The sequence below is a fragment of the Seriola aureovittata genome, chromosome 4, assembly GCF_021018895.1.
Source record: "Seriola aureovittata isolate HTS-2021-v1 ecotype China chromosome 4, ASM2101889v1, whole genome shotgun sequence".
Lineage (NCBI taxonomy): Eukaryota > Metazoa > Chordata > Actinopteri > Carangiformes > Carangidae > Seriola > Seriola aureovittata.
Window position 1 is genome coordinate 8,190,033 of NC_079367.1, and position 19,088 is coordinate 8,209,120.

General features: G+C 41.5%; 1 protein-coding gene across 2 annotated transcripts in view; it reads right to left on the reverse strand.

Moving 5' to 3' along the window:
* Positions 1-19,088, reverse strand: part of ssh2a (slingshot protein phosphatase 2a) — a 29,807-nt gene that overhangs the window by 4,240 nt on the left and 6,479 nt on the right. Inside the window, exons 1-11 of one of the 2 annotated variants that reach the window (XM_056374221.1) lie at positions 13,840-14,379; positions 7,172-7,284; positions 6,461-6,525; positions 5,761-5,882; positions 5,343-5,408; positions 5,103-5,168; positions 4,248-4,442; positions 1,378-1,471; positions 1,023-1,151; positions 765-811; positions 74-220 (exon numbers count right to left, since the gene is read on the reverse strand). In XM_056374221.1, the coding sequence (XP_056230196.1) occupies positions 74-220; positions 765-811; positions 1,023-1,151; positions 1,378-1,471; positions 4,248-4,442; positions 5,103-5,168; positions 5,343-5,408; positions 5,761-5,882; positions 6,461-6,525; positions 7,172-7,284; positions 13,840-13,967 (1,172 nt within the window). In that variant the 5' untranslated portion in view covers positions 13,968-14,379. Of the gene's footprint in view, positions 1-73; positions 221-764; positions 812-1,022; positions 1,152-1,377; positions 1,472-4,247; positions 4,443-5,102; positions 5,169-5,342; positions 5,409-5,760; positions 5,883-6,460; positions 6,526-7,171; positions 7,285-13,839; positions 14,380-19,088 lie in introns of those variants that run through there. The other variant, XM_056374222.1, reaches the window with a different exon arrangement.

A 19,088-nucleotide genomic window follows, 5' to 3' on the forward strand; every position in this document is an offset into this window, starting at 1 on the left:
TTGCATTACAAGGACTACATCGAGAACGCTGGGAGAACTGAAGCTGTGTGTTCGTGTGTGTGTTTTAGCCTACTTGGCTTTGGTGATGAACTTGAAGGTTTCGTTCCAGTACTCCAGCAGGTTGGTGGCTTCCTCATCGTACACTCTGATGTTGTGGTACTCAAACATCCCCGGGAAGAAGTTGTCTATTTCCCTGGTCACGTTCAGGATGTATCGCACTCTGCATGAGAGACAGGCAGAGGCAGGTTGACTTGCTGACCTTTTAATGTCAATAACTGTCAACAATAACTATCAGCAATTCATATTTCCATGCAGGTTATTCAGATGATGAATGATTGGTTAACACCACACAGGTCAAACATTGCTGTAAACTATAAACAAACAATCAGGTTGGTTACTGTTGATGATGCAGATTTGAGACATTAGTAAAACAGACTTTGGAAAAAAAAGCCCCTGAAATGATGAAAGCTCCCAAAAAAGCAACCTGGTGGACCTAGTTTTAAGATTATTTTATCAAAAATCAATTTAGTTTATGCGTGGATAACCAAATCACTGACTACAGAGTGATTAAATCCAGTGCATGAACAACAATACTTTAATGCAGCTGTAATGGATTCTCTCATTTTAATTAGGAAACATATTTCATACACAAAATGTAATCTTTCCATTTAGTGATAGTGAGATTAGTGAGTGTGTGTTTGACTAAGTGTGGTTTGTAGGGTGAGTTAAGTAACACAGGAGTTCTGTAGTGACTGATTTCTTACCCACTGTTCTGCAGCTCCTCCAGGTTGGAGGCGTTCCATTCAGAGCCCTGGAGACAACACGGGTCCCGTCAGTATCAAGGTGTTCACAAGTTTATTCAATGCATAAGAAAACAGTGCAAGTTAAATGCCTATACTGTCATTTAACGTGGACTTTGACACAACCAACTGCAGGTTACTACGACTATTAATATCTTAATTTTGATGAATGCGGTTAGGGAAGTTCCAAGGTTACGAGATCACAGGGCTCCTGGTTCTTACCAGATAGACGTGTTCAAAGATCTCAGTGGGGCTGTCCATCTGTCCCAGGATGACTATCATCTCGTTGTCTATGAACTCCTTAAACTCCCTCAGGTTACAAACCATCTGCATCTCCAACTCTGTTCGAATCTGGGAAATGATGACAACAATTCAGGGAAGCACCATGACTGTTAATGATCACTCAGTGTAAAATCTGTTGCAAAAAGCTTTTCTGAGAAATTAAACCTGTTCTTGCAAGAGTGGAAAGTAAAAATTTTACAGCAAAAACAATGGTGAAAATTTGCACTTGAATATCAAAACAAATAGATTTATTTTAAACCTAAATGTAAATGTAAATCATCTATGTGCCTCTCACCTCCTTACAGGTGACGTTCTCCAGGTCCTTCTGCATCATGATCTCTCGGAGGCGCATCTTGATCAGTCTTTCCGTGCGCTCCCTCTCTGTGGGCCTGGACATACAGACACAAACACCTCTATCAAAAACACCTTTAACACATTTTCTCTTGGCCTAAATAAGCAATTTTGGACACAAAGAACCACCTTCACTGTCACAGTAACAGCCCTTGCCTTCTGTTCATTGATTCATTTTCACTTTAGTCTCAATGAGATTACTTGTTCCACAAGAGAATTGCCACTTTGTCTGATTCTCAGAAACTGGAGAGGGAATAGAAAATCTGAGAGCGTGGCCCATCGGCGATCCACAACAAAGTCCTCTTGTAGAATATGCCTGTTGTTGTGCCTGGCTCTGTTTCTAACCACTCTGCTGGGGGACGCATTTAGCCTTTGGACGTCACGCTGATGATACCAACAAGTGGCCTAATTACCTCTCAGGAGAGAAGAGCTCAGTTTGTCTACGAGCATCTCCTTCTTACGTAGTCTAATTTTCTCTCTTGTTTTGCTTTTAGATAATTCCTCAGTGTAATAGTACACAGCAGTGTGGGTCAGCAGTTACAAAGAGGGGGCAGTGCGATAGCCACAGGTGTGTAGCTGCAGACTTAAAAGCATATATCTATGTTAGATCACTGGAAAGAGTCTGCTTGTTTAGCTCACTGCTGAATATCTTACTGACCCCAAGAGACTGAGTCCACAGGGTTGAGAGAAAGAAAACCTTTTCACCCCTGCCAACAAACGCTGGTTAGTTACCGACATCCAGTGACACTTTCACCACACAACAAGTCTTGACTTGCCCAAAGACAGCCAGAGGGAGGGAGGGATGGCTGGTCAGAAAAATAAAGGAGAAAACAAAGCAGCACATGTGTGACGAGTGTATGACGACATGAAGAATGGCGCTAATGATTAACAGAGGTAGGGAAATTCTGCCACTCTGCTGAATCAGATAGGGAAGTAGTGTACGGGAATTCACACCGAGTCGAATAAATCATACTAACACGAAAACATGCCAACATCAAACCACTTCCTGCTATCTCAACCATCCATTCAATGGTTTACCAGGGAAACAAGCTGCCATGTCAACAAACATCAGCTGGTCATGCAGCTTTGGCAGTCAGCCTGTGCGGGAAGACAAACAGGGACTTTATGACCGACTGCGTGTGCGTGTGTGTGTGTGTGTGTGTGTGTGTGTGTGTGTGTATCAGAGCTCATAATGTGTGGGTGTTGATCTTGATGATAAGTGCATTAGATGGCAAACACACCTCCTGCAGAGAGGGAGTTGTGAAGTATTTCTGTTTCCAGGAAGACAGTAAATATGGGTGTTTCTTGATCGTCAAGTTTTAAGTGGAACTTGTTATTTTTTCCATCCATGAGCGTCAGGTGCATGCAGTAGCAAAACATCTCTTTCTTAGTCCTGCCTCCATCCTCTACCACCTCCTCTTTGCCTGCCACCTGCTTCTGTCCGTCCCTGTCTTGGTCTACCCATTTGTCTGTCTGGATTCTCTTTTTTTAAAAACATAAATCAAGCTGCCGAAAGCCTCAGCTATTTTGGACACTGAAGGATCTCTGAGGTGTGTGTGTGTGTGTGTGTGTGTGTGTGTGTGTGTGTGTGTGTGTGTGTGAGCGAGCGAGAGAGAGAGAGAAAGAGAGAGAGAGAGAGAAGAGAGAGAGAGAGAGAAAGAGAGAGAGAGAGACGTTCCAAATAGGTAGCGAGGCACGTGACTAAGCAGCAGGGAGGGGAATTTCCTTGGTATTAGTAAAGACATAAATCCGGCAGCATGTGTCATTCCCAAGTATTTTCTATGCTCCCATGTGGCTATGTTGACAACATTGTGTATGTGTGAATGATCATGAGTCTCTGCACACAGTTCAGCCGTGCTGGCATGTTTGCTTTTGTTTTTGTTTGTGTCCCTCTCTGGTGCTTCTTGTTACTCGGAGGTCATAGACAGCATGTGACCCCGGTTCCAGAGTCCAGGGCTATAGAGATGAGGCAATACTGTGGGCACGTGAAGAGAGGTTAGGCAATGTTTTTGTGTAGATGTGACTGAAGACACCTCTTCTGATATTGCCTAAAATACAGCTACTATGAAACAGCTTTGGCTTTGAAAAATGTCCAGCTCCTTCCAGTTGTGCATTTCTGGGTACACATGTGTTTGTTCACATTTGCATACATGCTTTTCCTGTGCCCTACACCTCTCACACACTGCTGAAATGCATGTGCACGTGTCATGTACAAAGACTAACACCACTGCTGTCTGGTGAGCCTTCTTGGTTTATCACTTCAGTCCATCAGCTCAGATCACTTCAAGCTTTTGATACACCGTACATCTATGAAGACCTTCCTACATTTGTGCGTCCAAAATTCTTAACCTTCTTTGCTTTTACATCAGTTTTTGCTTAAAAAATTCTCTGGAAAAGGGAACTACAATGACTGCTGGCCAAAAACAACTTTTGGAATCGATTCAAACCATTTTGTGAATTTTCGTATTTTAGTTACTAAATACCAGTGGCCGTATTCATTTTAAATTATTTAGTTATGTATTTTAACCTCTGGGATGCAATGTTGTGTTTCTTGTGGGTATCCATTCAACACATCCTCTGATTTGAAAATGTTGAGCCGTGTATTCACTCCACAGGAATTTCACACCATACATCAATGGGGGCTACTCTGGCATACAAAATGAAAACTTGTGAAAATGACTCTATGTCTGGAATGCACCGCAAACCAGACAAAAATCCAGATATACCTATATCATATCATCTGTGAGAAATGTGGATTTGTGTAGTGTGTGTGTTTATATATTCATGTGATCACCCCTGTCCTCCTCTACTTACAGGTCTGTGAAAGGAACAGGTGAGTTTGCACGGTGCGACTCGACGTCCTGCATGGCGTTCCACTCGTTGATACACAATTGGTTAGAGGAGATCCTGCTCTGGTAGTAGCTGATCCAGGTCAAGAACAGGCTGCCTGGGTAGTAATTATGGCAGCGAGCCACCTCACATGCTTTGTGGAGTGACTGGAGGGCAGACCTGAAACAGACATGGAGAGGGAAAATGATGACACTTGAGAGGTTGTCTTAAGATTATCAAAAAAATACAAAAAGAGTGAAGTTTGGAGTAAACAGAAATGTGTTCTTTACATGAGGGAGAAATTACACAAGATGGAGAAAAAGATAACACATGATAGAAAGATAAGAGAGGAATGACTAATAACATATGAGAAATATAACAAGCAAGGTGAGCTAAATAATTTGTAAGAGAAACGAAGGAACAACAGATGGGAAGAGGAGAACGTAAAGATTACGGCGAGGAAGAGACATAATACAGAGATATTATAGATATAACTGCAGATAAATGGAGGTATCAGAGAATGCTGAAGGAAGAGTGAGTTCAGGAGAAGAGCAAAGTGACAAAAGAAGAGGAAAACAAGGAAATGAAGACAATGAGTACGGAAATGAAGAGGCAGCACCGGCATGTGGGACAGGGAGCGATAAAGATGAGACTGGAAAGCAGAAAGATAATGGGAAAACCAGGAGGAGAGAGAAGATAAGAAACAGTGACAAAAATAAAAGGCTGGAGGTCAAAGTCAAGGGGGACAGCATCGGATCGAGTCTTTTTAAGACTGCAACCTTAACCTTGATGCAACTTCACATAGCTGTCATTTGTTGGAAAAAATAAAAGGTTGCTCACCACATGGCCTGAACAGAAACTGGCTTGAAGACATGAACCCTGCTCACTGTCGACACACTAAAACCACTGTGGAGACAGAGAGGGAGAGAGATTAGGGATGGGATGTCCACTTATAGTTTATAGCCATCTGACAACACCAACAAAACAGCTAAATAAGACCGACATCTAAAAAAGAGATCAGAACAGTCAGTTGCCCCTGGGAGCAATAAGAGGAAGCAGGACGTAGGTGTGGTGTCTTACCCATCTCCATCCAAGTGGATCAGAGTGTCACTCCACAGAGGTAGAACCAGACCCACCGTACAGCAGCTGGCATGAAGATCAACATGTTAAACAACAGCACAAGAAAACAAGATACACTGGTTTGACATAATACAGGATGATATTCAAATGGCAAAACAGTAAAGGAAGAAGAAAGGAGTCAGACAGAGGCTTTCTTACTTTATTCTTCACCTTGAAAAACTTTCATTTTAGCTGCTGGCCACATCACCATTATGAAAGCTAAATATATTACAGTTAGAAGCTTAAAATTGAATTAAAAACATACTGCAAACAGATGTAACGTGCCAACTCTTCTAAGTTGCTGTCACAAGTCTGGGATTTAATGAGAGTTAATATAACACTAAAAGACAGAATAATGCACTGTTGCCGTGGCACTAACCTATCAGAGGAGACAAAGTCCATGCCAAGCACAATGCTCTCCTCCGTGTCCTGTCTACCATTGGTGGAGACCACTACCATGTAGCGGGTTACCTGAGGGTAGGCGCTCTCCAGACGCACAGCCTGGAAGAAAAGATAGAAAGAACAGATTAAGGAAGGAGAGGGGTGGAGAAATGCACAAACAGAGGAGAGGCAAACTGTGAAAACAGTTGTATAATGTCTTCTTTGGCTCTGGAGGCGCTAATCAGGGTTATCACAGATTTGTTTTTTGGAGACTTCAAACTTTTAACACAAAGCTGGCATTACAGACTGGGGCTGTGAGGTTTGAAATATGTGGGTGTTTACTTGGAATGGAGGCTGTAATAAAACACACTACTGAGGTGCACTGCATGTCCAGTTTTTTTTAAGTTTGCTCCAGACTAGGGATTGATTTTGATCAATTTTTTCTCACAAATCTTCTGACTCACAGAAGTCCAATACTAAACTACTGGAATACTTCTTTATCAGAGATGCTGCAGGGACCAGCAAGAACGCTTCCCAACCCTGACTTTTATTTTTAAATCCATTAAGTTTCTGTGCGTAACATTTGCTAACAAAGACGTGAAACCAGCCCCTCTGTTTGGAGTATAATCTCCCTGATAACAATGCCACTTTGCTCCTTTGCTACTGTGTGTGTATGTGTGTCTGTGTTTGTTACTGACCAGTCGGATGGTGTCCTCCGGCCGCAGCACAGTGAACATGGTCTGAAGATGTTTCTGGAGGTCACCTGAACAGACAGGGTTTCAACATCCTCATTTAGTTTCAGTTTATTTTGTACAACAATCCCATTCTTTATAGTTAAAAAGTTGACATAACACCCAAGAAACTGTATCATTTCCCCTGTGGCAAGTTTCCAGTGCATTCACACTGGAGTCTCTTTCAGTTAGGCCAATATCTGACCTGAACTCTGAATACATCAGAGAAAAGAAAGCCCTTGTTGTGAAACAAGCTGATACTGATGCTTTTTATAAAATCACCCCATTTCACAACACAAAGGTCTTCAAATGCTGCCTTTTCACAAGCAGCAACACGTGTTCTTGTATCTATGATTTTAATTTTGAATTTTTAGTATCCTAAAATGTTTGTGAGTTAATAAGAAAATAAATAAATAAAAATCCAACAAACAAGCTGTCCACCACACTGCGTGCAGCAGCAAACTGACTGATCAGCGTTGTTGTGAAACATTCTCAGTGCAGTTAACACCAGCTGTTACCCATGATGCTGTACAGGAATGTTCATTTGAAAACACTCTCTGCCATTTAATCTCAACCTCCTCCATGGAGTTCATCTCTGAGTCAAATAAGAAGGAAAGAAATGCAGGGAGATGATGCAGCTGTCATTTGTGTGTGCGTCCAGTGTGAACAAATCTTTACCTGTGTGCTTGTTCCTGCGCTGGCTGATACGAGGTGCAGAGTTAGGCGTGGGGCTGTTACCCCTGGGAAGGAACAGGGCTGCACCTTTTACTGTGAGGAAGCTCTCACTGATACTGGGAGGAAAGAGAAAAGAAACACAAAGACATGAATAGAAGCTTAAAACGCATAAGCATCTGTCAAGTTATCTAATCATATTTATTTCTTGTATGTAATTATACATATAATCTTCATTTGTAATCACTTCTGTGCACATGTTGACCCCAACTCCTCATAATATGCACAAGATGGGGACAAGGAACAGACGGGCGTTGTCATGGGCTTATGTCAGTGTCACAATGCTCCATTCAGCCGGCCTCGAGTCTGCAGGCTCCCCAAATCAGAGCTGACAGACCGATGCAAGCAAAACAAGATCCAAGCCCCAATGTGAACTCAGAACACAATGTTCTCTGCTCCTCCACACAGCTGGATTACACACACACAGACTTACTCACACTAACAGCTGCTAGTAGGGAGGAATGGGAGAATTGGGAGGAGACCGGGGGTCCGAGAGGGAAGACAGAGCGAATCCCCTCCTCCACTATGTTGGAGCAAAGATAAGAGCTGGCCAGCACACAGCACTGCACACAAGAGCAGGTCGTATTAAACAGGGTTCTGTTCCTCTGGAACACATAATCTTATTAACTGTGACTGAGGTCAATGCATTGACTAGGAGGACACATTATAAACTGTGTTTCAACTGGATATCAAACAGTGAGCACCTCTGACTAAGTTTTTGTTTAGGTTCTCACAGTGGCACACTAACCAAAGTCATACAAGATACCGATAAAACTGGTTGGAAGACCTACTTCTGCAGCTGCTTATGACCGTGTCAAGTGACAGCCATGGGACCAGTAAACCATAACCTTAATGATGCAGTGCAAGAAGTCATCCACTTAGACAGCAGGCACTAGGGCAATGGTGCTGCAACATTTATTTACTGGATGCAGAGAGCACAAAAAGGAACTATTGCGAAAACAAAATCATGCATTTTAAAAGTTTGATCGAGTTTGAAGTAGCACTTGCAGACTAAGGGTGAATGCATCTTAGAAACAAAAACAGCACACTGGGTGTATAGGCTGTGCAGATTTTATACCCCGAGTTAAACTAAGAACAGAAACACATGCAGCCACAACCTTGACAACCAGCCAAACCCAGGTCTTAAAGCTGAGTCTTAGGATTTCTGCAGAAACCCCTTTTTTTAAATAGCATTTCCACTGTATTTTTATTTATCTGTTGACTTGAATATCTCCAGCTGTAGTTTTTTAACATTTAATATTTTACACAATAAGCCTAAATTAAGCTATTATGATTTTTTTTTTTTTAAAGATCAAATATAGTAAATGTCAGTGAGGTGTGTGTGTGAAGTTATAACTCACAAAGATACACTGATCCAGGGAGGAGGCCAACCTGTTCTGCTAAACTAGAATGAGGGCAGTTTCGTAGCCTCTGGGGCCAGAAACAAAGAAAGGGATCACTGAGATCAATCAAAGGGAGGTGATGACATCAAAGCCACATATATCTGTTGAAGTTACGCAAACAGCTGGTGGATATGCTTATTTTGATGGTAAACCACTGTGTTGAATAATCTAGCCCGCCCTTGGCAACAAGCTGCAGGTCTACACTCAATGAACCCAACTTCTGCAGTTCTTCAGTTTCACACTCGTGGCAAAAAAAAGGCCAGTGCCGACTGCCATTTAGGCTTCCTGTCATCCCCTTTTTCTCTGTAACTTCATCTCTCCATCCTTTCAGCCATCACACTGTCCTTCCTGAATTTTGCTGAGACCATGTATGTACAGGATCAGGAGACAAAGACAAGAGAGACAAGGGAGAAAAAAAAAACAAAACCATAGCCTTGTGCTGAGTTTATTTCCCATAACCCACCCACTCATCCTTGACCCAGCTGTTTCCTCTCACTCTTGCCTCTCTCACTTCCTCTTTTCGGCATTTCTCAAAACTTTGGCTCTCGTCATAGTTTTAATTTCCGTCACTCTCCTCAATTCCTGCTGTATCACGTCCCACTGAGCTCTCTCTCTCACACACATGCACACGCACACACGTACTGTACTTGGCAATGACCATGTATAGCAGTGCTACTGTACAATGTCATCTGTAATATAACACTCGTAGTCATGCACGTGCATGCACGCAAGCGTGACCTTTTACACTTGCACACAGACACATTGAGAAAGTAGAATCTAAGCCTGGTAGTTGGAAAGGTGGAGGAGTATGAACGACTCTCCAGTACAGTTTCTAAAAATACGGTAATCCTTTAAAAGTTTAAGCTATTAACAGACCGTATTCAGAAGATATACTGTATATGGGGGCTTCTCCTTGACATGCCAGTGATAGCTCAATGCAGAGGTTTAACACTGAACGCCTGCATGTGGTCTGATTATTGATACTGGTTTTCAACCAGGTATGACAACCAAGTATTGTTAAGTAGACACAAAACATACCGTGTCCCTGACACACTAATACATACCACCACCACCCATTTATTCCACACTAGAGCTAGAACAATTAGTCAATTAATCAATTAATTGATCATCAGAAAATCCATCAGTATTTGCTTTTTTGCTCATTAATAATTATTTAATTATTTCTTGAGGCAAAAATGCCAAAAATTCACTGGTTCCAGTCTCTAAAACGTAAGGATTCCATGCTTTCCCTTCTCATTAATTATACTAAACTGAATGCACTAGGGATTTTGGAGAATTGGTTGAAAAAGACAAAATAATACATTAAAATAACCGTCGCTGACCAGCCCATTCCACACACAAACACCACATTTTCAGTCTGAGTGAACCCATTCTGCAAATTTCAGCATCAGTGAGACCCTGTCATGACATTTTCAAATTACGTAATGCAGCTGAACTGAATTCATTTAACTGATAAATTTGTAATTCTGGAATGCACCATGAGAGACTGATAACATTAACCAGTCTGATGGAATGTACACAGATTAGCTACATTATGTCAATGCTGACCTTAATGTTATGTTCTTACAAGAAAAGTTAATAAATTAAGAAAAAAATATCAAGACAACTGGAAAGGTGCCCGACCATGAGACGAACTAATCTAACTGCAAAAATATACACACACACTGAAGGATAAAATCAAGGAAGGGGGCAACAAGTTCAATTGAATTTGACTCGACATGGTATGTGAATGAGGGGTGGGCTGTGAAGGATGGGAGATAAAGAAAGAAGACCCAGTCAGAGTTTGCAGCAGTGAGTGGGGTGGGTCATCTTTTGGCATTCAGCCATCCCAGGCTTTGGGCTGAAGTGAAGCGGTAGGTACTTGTTAGGGCAACAGTCACAGACACAATCATCACTATGTAAGGACCACTCCACACAGTGGGCAGATAACTGGGTGACCCCCCCTCCTGCCCGTGCCCATATTAGTAACTCTAAAGAGGAGAGTGGGATAAATATAGGGCCTGGTTGCATGCAGGGCAGGCCCTGCTAAGGCCTTGTGTGTTTGCACCCAAGACGGATACAGCCCATGGGAAAGACAGGGAGTTAGCACATTCTGCCCTTGCAGCTCGGAGGCACAGCTATGGAAAATGTGTCACAAGCTGAAGACACTGACGGATGTGCAAAGAGAAAAGTCAAGTTCGTGAAGTGTCATGGTGGACCAATGGAGGCTTAACTCCAAAATGCAATGCCCTAATTCGAGTCTGGCTTGAGACCTTTGTCACACGTCGTCTCTCTCTTTGTATAACTCTGCTGTCAAACTGTCCAATAGAGGCAAAATTCCACAAAAAAAAGTTTAAGAACAGATTGTTGGGCAAAGCTGGAGACACAAGAAAAGAGCAGATGAGGGCAGCCAGAGCAGAAGAGGGTCAGGACGGATAAAGAGAAAGGGATACCAGGTCACACTAAAGATAGACTTTCATCAACTGGCACAGATGCCAGCTGACATACTGCCTAGACCCAGTGTTTTCTGTATGTGTGCGAGTGAGGACCACAAGTTTTGCTACAATCTTGTTCCAGTTTCCTTGGTAAACCAGCATGTAAGCCATGGTCGGAGCAACAGCCACCTTAGTGAACCAAACATACCTGACCCAGAATCAGCACTATTCTGAGACGGATTCAGATTACATTTTAACTAAAGGCAGAGATACAGAAATGAAGGAGCTCAGTAAAATACAAATTTAGCTCAGTTGGTAGGAACAGTGGCTGAATAAGGGGTTCCATTCCCACTTTTAAAGCTTGTGGTTAAAAAAAAAACAAAAAAAAACTGTACTTTATAACACAAGGAACTTTCAGGGCACATATCCATTTATAAACACTATCAGATGACTGGCAATAAATATGGTTTGCTGTGATACACTAGGTAGGTCTGATCTCATGTCATTCACTGAAGCTAATTAAACAAACGTAAACCAAGTTATTTGGTTGTTTGATTTTAGATGCATCATGTGCACACAGACACAGACACACAAGCATAAGGAATGACCTATATCCAGCTGCCCATTTCCCTGTTCAGCTGCTGAAGTCTCTCACACACATTCTCAAATCTAGACTTCACTTTGTCACGTTTCAGTCTTATCTGTTCTCTTTGGAAAACACATACGCAAGACAAACACACACACGGAGCGGAAGAGAGGGGTTTACTGGTATTTCTAAAATTGGTGGGATAACAATGGCGTTTTAGATGCCATTTAGCTACAGGTAATACTTAACTCCATCAACAGTCTAAAGGCTTGTAATTACTCATTCAAACCCTGGTTAAACATTAGAGTCCTGCTGACATTCTGGCGCATACAGACACTCTACACACTATAAACAATGCACACATACACACCAGGTCCCATAAATCAAAGGATACTATAATCCCCTGAGTTGTGATGAGCGCCCTGGTCCATCCTGAGCAATACAAAGGATGGTGATGAAAACAACCAACAAGCACCATGCAATGTGGCCAACACAACCAGGAAGTCAGAAGATTCCCACATCTGCTGTTATTTACTAGACACACATGTCTGCTAGTACACACTGTGTGTGTATTGCAGTAACATCTTACCATAAACCTTCCTTGTGCAAACTATTTCCTTAAAAAACTGGGTGCAGTCCTAATAAAGAGTAAGTGTTTACTCAATAACCTCACTGCACAATCACGTGTGAAACAGCTGAAAAACAATGCAACCAAGACACAGGCTGTCCTTGACTTTCCTGAAAACCCAGACAGAAGGCCAGTTCTCATGCAGGGCACAAGCAATTACTGACTGCACGAAAATGTTACAAAACAACAGCAAAAGAAACACACTAGAACTAAATAAACTGATTTTGTGGAAAATTGGGTAATGTTGATTTGATCATCTTTTAATCCAGTTGCAGTAATTTATGCATTGATTTCCTCCTCCCCTAAAATTTGCTAAGCTTATCTGAGCCAACTCCACATGAGAGCTTGGAAACACTGGAAGAGACTAGCCTTTGATCTGTCCTGAAGGGCAGACTTGTCTTCACCGCATAGACAAGTCAACTAAATCCTTTTACATCTCACAAGCAAAAAGAAGCCTCTGCCTCACTTTGTCTTGATGTCTGGAGACACTGTAGATCACAGATAAGATCATTGCAAGATACATTAAACGTAAATCCCTTACATCTTGACAAAGACAATCTCCAAACATATATAATATTTACTTCACTCTACTGACCTGTGGGAGGCACGGCTATAGTTAATTTCAGAGGATTTGTGTTTTTAGGTCACAAAATGTTATCTGATCAGCAGTCACGCATGTGAGCATTAACAGTGTAGCCTACAAGTTACAAGGAGATCCACTGTCATAAGATACATTATCTTCAGATAAGTCAGAGACCTCGGCCATTAGCATGAGTTCTTAGTTTATGGTTAAACACATTTCAGACAAAAATAGAGAAAATCTTAAAATTATTGCTGTTTTTCTTGTTCTGCAGGCTTGTCTAGATTATTTTTCTGATTTGTTTATTTAAGATTACATTCAAAGTTCTTAATTTCCAACTTAATTACAGTTATAATCATCACTCCAAGTGCTCACATCTTGAACAATGTCCCAGCCTTGGACAAACAAAGACACCCCATAAAAACTCTTGATATGGCCCTCAGGTGATTTATGTTGGCTCAGTAATTCATGAGCAATGTGGCGTCCCAGCCGTGTGTCTGGACCTGTGAAACAGGTAGGATGATTCACGCTACATGCAAAGCCATTATGTCTTAGTAAGGTCAAAAGGAAGCATCATCATGAGTAAGAGCCTGCAACGTCACCAGGAAATACATTTGACACTGATGTTGCAAAACTGTTATAAATGTGTCAGCTTACTCACAGTGTTGCAAGTTTGTCACCTTATTCCTCCTATCTCCAAATATGTTCACAAGCATTTAGTCCATATTTAAATGCAGTGCTAACAGTCTGACTGTCCATAATACAACAAATCAATTTCATATACACAGAGTGAAGTTGTACTCATGTGTTATCGGGTTCTGTAGTTATCTGTAATCTGAATGGAGACCCTTGTACTTCATGGCACCTTCACTGTGTTCCTATTTTATATACTTTTATACATTTATTAATGTGAATTACTGTATGAAAAATTCTCAAATACAGTCTTTTATCCTCTAAAAATTGCCTCCTTTCTCAAACTTACAGCTGGTTGATCTGATTTTTTGACACCGCCGCGTCGTCGCTGAAGTAAGGCACCATCTTAGCCCCGCAGCAGGAGCAGAAGCTGACCGCCGACGAGGTGTCGGAGCCGGACACTGCACCGAGGGTCATGCCGGCGTGGGGAGCGCAAAGGGAGGAGGGTGTCAGGTGTTCTCGGTCCGAGAGAACTTTTACTCCTCTCCGGCACTCATGTGCTCCGGCATGGCGAGGAGGCGAACAACTGTCTTCCTTCGGGTTTTAATGGTCGTAATTCAGTAGAAAATGACGAAATAGGCTCCGCAAAAAATGAGATGTTTCCAAACCGTATTTCTGTTGCAATAAATTAAGAAGGGCAACTAAATCAAGTACATTGTTTTCCTGCTCCCGACAACAACGCCCGGCTGCCCGAGATGTCCTAATAACGCGAAAGCGAGTCCCATTTTAAGTAACTTTCCGTACCGCTTTCAAAACATTATTTATCCCTGTTACAAAACACAGTACTCTCAACCATGTACAGTACTGAGACATATGTGTCGGTCAAACTCTGTCCAGAGAAGTCATAAGAGGGTGGAGTTGGAGACACGTGTTTTTGGGAAAATCAGGGAGCCAATGAGGACAACGGGGAAGTACGACCGCCCACACTCCCGGCACCTCTGCATCGACGTTTACAGGGGCAAAACCGTTTGTATACAAAGCTCCATGCAGGTGTTTACTCCATCAGGTGACCAGACAGTTGAGTGCCTCCTTCCCGATAAAAGGGAGTGCTTATCAGTAAATTCCCTGCCTGTAGTGTTTGGTTTAAGTCTGCATACTCTTGGTACTACATGGCACATGGTTGCGCATCGATGATAGATTATCAAACTGTAGGTCAGGATAATACGTTTAGCAATCCTAATAATTCGTTAACATCGTTAGAATAAACTGCTGCCCAACAGCTGATTGAGTGTCCTGGTTCAACGAAGTCAACGGAGGATGTGCTCATTAAGCTAATGTAACTGAATCAATTAAACCCACATGGGGCTTTTTGGTTTGGCAGTAAGCTCTGAGGAGACTTCACTTGTCTCCTCTCCACCCTTCTCTCCCAACACACAAACCTTGTGCCTGGGTTACATAAGGAGCAAGAGCAAATAAGAAACAGGCAGAGGATATGCAGCCTGAGCAGCAGCAGCAGGAGCAGGCCTGTAGTATCTAGGTATAGTGGAGATACACCGGAGCCTGTCTTGTCAAGAAAGTCTGGGGAAGAAATGACCCCTTCACATTAAGCTCGTCAGTGGATATCGAGTATCAGGTGACATACTCCATGCTGTAAGATGGACACAATGTTAGGCACATTTTATAGCCTACTAAGCATTTTATGTTTTACAGGCGTGCCAACATATGTAAAGCTATGTAAGCTGACAACAATTTGAAAACACTATAAAACTACAGCCCCCCTCATCATATTTCATACCATCTTGTGGCCTAAATTCTAAACTAAAACATCTGTAGCAAAATGACCTCTATGCAGTGCAGCTAAGCTTTATAACAATGTTTATAGGAGGTCCGCTTTATGTCTTGGCTGTTGTCCAGTGCAGAGCAGTTATCAATAAGGAGTAGAAAAAATGGAAAATAGGGTAGTATTAAATGTGCTGTTATACAACACACATTTGGAGTGTTCACAAATTTTCCAGTCTATTGTTACTAACTGTATTCTGCACGGTATGCCTTTGTTATAGGTCTATGAACTCTCCTGAGCTGAGGCTGTGGGGAAACTGGAAATAAACTTGCTATTGATCCTTGACTGACTGACCATCCTGTATGAAGGCCGAGGCTGAAGATGGATCAGATTAATAATTCCTACTCAATGTATCTTGATACATTGGGTAGGAATTTTTGATACCAGACTTTTAACATGTATGCAGTCCACAGACACACACTTTTGGTCAGCTGTAGTTTTCCACTGCCACCATAAACTTCATGTTCTTTTGTTGTTTACCTTTCTGATAAATACTTAATGGGGAAATCAACAAATTATGCATAGTGACTCTGTTTCTAAATGACCTCAAATATATTTTTCCGTACTGCAGTTTCTTTTTATTTATCAGCTGACATGTACAATGGCCGATGTATCAGTTTAGCTCTAGTATTAATACAGGAATATCAATGGAAAGATGCTGAAGCACTGAAATCTTCACAAAGTGTAGTATTAGTAAAGAGATCAGGAGAGTCCTGAATATATGCTATAATCTATAATCTTACATAGTGATGTCACTAATCTAACTCTCCAAAACTGAACTCTGCAACAAATACTAAAAGTTAAAAATCTAAATTTTTCATGACTTTGGGAAGTTATTTCTGCTTAAAACTTTAATTATTTTCTTCTGTTTACATTTCATAACCCAACAAAAACAATCCATGCATGGCTCATTTTGAGTGAGAAAACATCACATAGAAATTTTCAAAGATGGTTCATTCTAAATATTTTCCCAAATAATTAAAGTTCTGTGTCAGGAGGCTTTTCCTTCTTCACTGGACATTTTCAAGAAGACAATGAATATGCAGCAGGTGACTGTGCATATTTAACACTAGACTCCACTGATTACATCACATATGAAACAAACACACCAACACCTGTACTCCTGCCGTCATACTACACTTTACCTCCTCTCACCTTCCTAATGACAAGTCTTGCATCACAGGGCAGACTGTCCAGTGAGCCCTGTTAGTAACCGTAACCACAAAATCCACACGCACCCATCGCTCTTGTCATGTGGCTCTTGTCTGTTTAGTGTCGTCAAATTTACCAGCACTCAGTAGGAACTTATGTCTGTGGGCTGGTAACATGAGAGTCTGTTGTGGTGTTTAGCTGAGCCTTGGACAAGTTGAACAGTCTTGTTCCGCTCTATGTCTTTGTCTGTCACTTCATGGGAATGGGCAGAAACATGCAGGTAAGCAATGCTATAGTTAGGGAGCTGTGTATATTTAAAGGTGCATGTATGTTTGTGTTTGCAGGCAGCTAGCTGTTTAGCATGTGCTGAGCTGGAAAATGGGCTGCTGTTTGCACACTCTGCTACAATAGAAGGCCCCACCAGTTGAGTCTATACAACTTTTACAGCGATATATAGCACATCTAACCTGCAGTATGATTTACTGTACCTTGAAAACAAACATCCATCTTCCATCTCAAAATGCCAACCATTTCTGAAGGAAAAGAAGTATGATGGAGTTGTAGCAGTGGCTAAAAACATTGGCCACAAAACCTTCAAACAAACAATGTGAAAACACTTTTCAAGATTGAAAACAAAGCAAAGAACAGCCTGGACTACAACGCCTTAAGTTCAAATGTTTGCAGACTACTCAGCCCACTCAGCTGCGATAGGAGCACTTAGCCTTGGAGAAACAGGGAGCCCTCTTAACAGCCAAATAAGACAAAGACAGATGTGTAAGCAGAAGTAGCCTTTGTACAGTAACCAAACATGCACTATGCAGCTAAGAAGCACTGGATAGAAATATGTTCCTGGTTTTAAGCCTTATAGAAGTAATGTTTCCAGTGTTGGGTCAAATATGTGGAAAAGATACATTTTCATGTTGGGTGATTTTGTTAGGATAATCCTGTGTCCATACTATGGAATGACACGTTGCATTTTAAAAATATTATTCTGTGGTATGTAGTATGTGCATGTCACTTATTTTACTTACTTTTACCATTTATACCACAGAATCAAGAGAATGAGTATACAGAAGATAAATTATAATTCTTATATGCTTTCCATTTTAAGTTGTAACATGAGATACACTTAGTGAGCGTTTCATGATTTCTGCAGGAAGAATTACTGTCATATTTTGCACACACAACGTCCTTTTGTGCACAAAATGCAGCATGTACAACTTCGTGCCCCATATACAGCCTCTCCTTTTTTGGTGGGAAACTGATATACTGTATATGCCCACATAGTCACTAATCTAGGACAGGGAGTAGTCCTTGTTTTAACAGCAGGTGTGAGAAGACAGAAGGCAGGTGTGGTATCTAGTGTTGGGTGTAAATGACAGAGGAACACCCTATAAACCTAAAGAGGCATGTCTCCACATGATGCTTAAACAGTTTGCCCTCAGGTTGGTGTTCGTTACTGCACCCTTCCCTTCTTGTCCCATTAGCAGCACCCATTAAGGTGTTGGCCTGATGAACCTGCTCTGCTTGTGTTCATCTGGATCAGCGCTGATGCACAAGTCCATACTCTAACATGGATATTACAGTGCAGGAAGAGACTTGTAAAGCAATTTATTTTGACCAGTATCCAGTCAGAATGAATTTGGTTCACATGCTGATGTTAGCTAATGCTTCACCCTGTTTCTCACAGAGATTCACATTTTCATTAGTGCCTCTTGTCAACCATATAAATTCTTCATAACGAAAATCAAAGTGCTTTTTATTACTATTACTCTAAACAATCAGCCTACACTATGACAGAGACCTCTGCTCACATCCAATACCATGACCTGTATTGCATTCTGTAAAAGGAAAGGCTTTACAGTTGGGAAACAATGCACAAACAAGGTCAGAGAGAGAACAACTAAACACCACTCTTCTTTGTTCACAGTCTCCTCCTCAGCCTAGTTTGACTACATTAGGTACAGTCCACTGACACAGGCCCAACTCAGCAGTAACTTCTCCTTCATATGGGCCCTCTACGAACTGCAAGTCAAACAGAGAAGAGAACTGAAAGCAAGGGCTGTCATTTTGACATTGACATTTTAAGTGGGCCATTACAGATTACAGATACAGTTTTCACAATACTGGTGTTGTTTAACAGCAATAACACCTTTTAAAACCCATTTCCTGTTTCCATTGTTTGCCCTCAGCTTTTTGTTCTTAAACAGTTTGTGTTCTCTACAGCTTTTTACTTGGGAAACAGGTGCAGCACTAAGACGTTCTGCAAAGAAATCATATTAGTGATCTGAGAAACATAAAGGCTGAACATCACTGCAAAAAGTGGAGCCTGAGAGACAACAGGGTTCAATTAACTTCAATAAACAAAGTCCAGTAAACGTACATTTTGCTTTCTCACAGGAACTTTTTGTGTTTAATTTTTTATTCTTCTCTTGTTTCATCGTTTTACTTCCGTTTTATGTCTCTGTTCAACAGTAAGTCTCATGCCCTATTTTTGCAATCCCATGTCATCCACCACACTGAAGATATTCTTGTGCACAGGGTTTAAAGTGAATAAATATTTACTGATGAATAGCATGAAAGGTGTATCACCAGAAATTAAACAC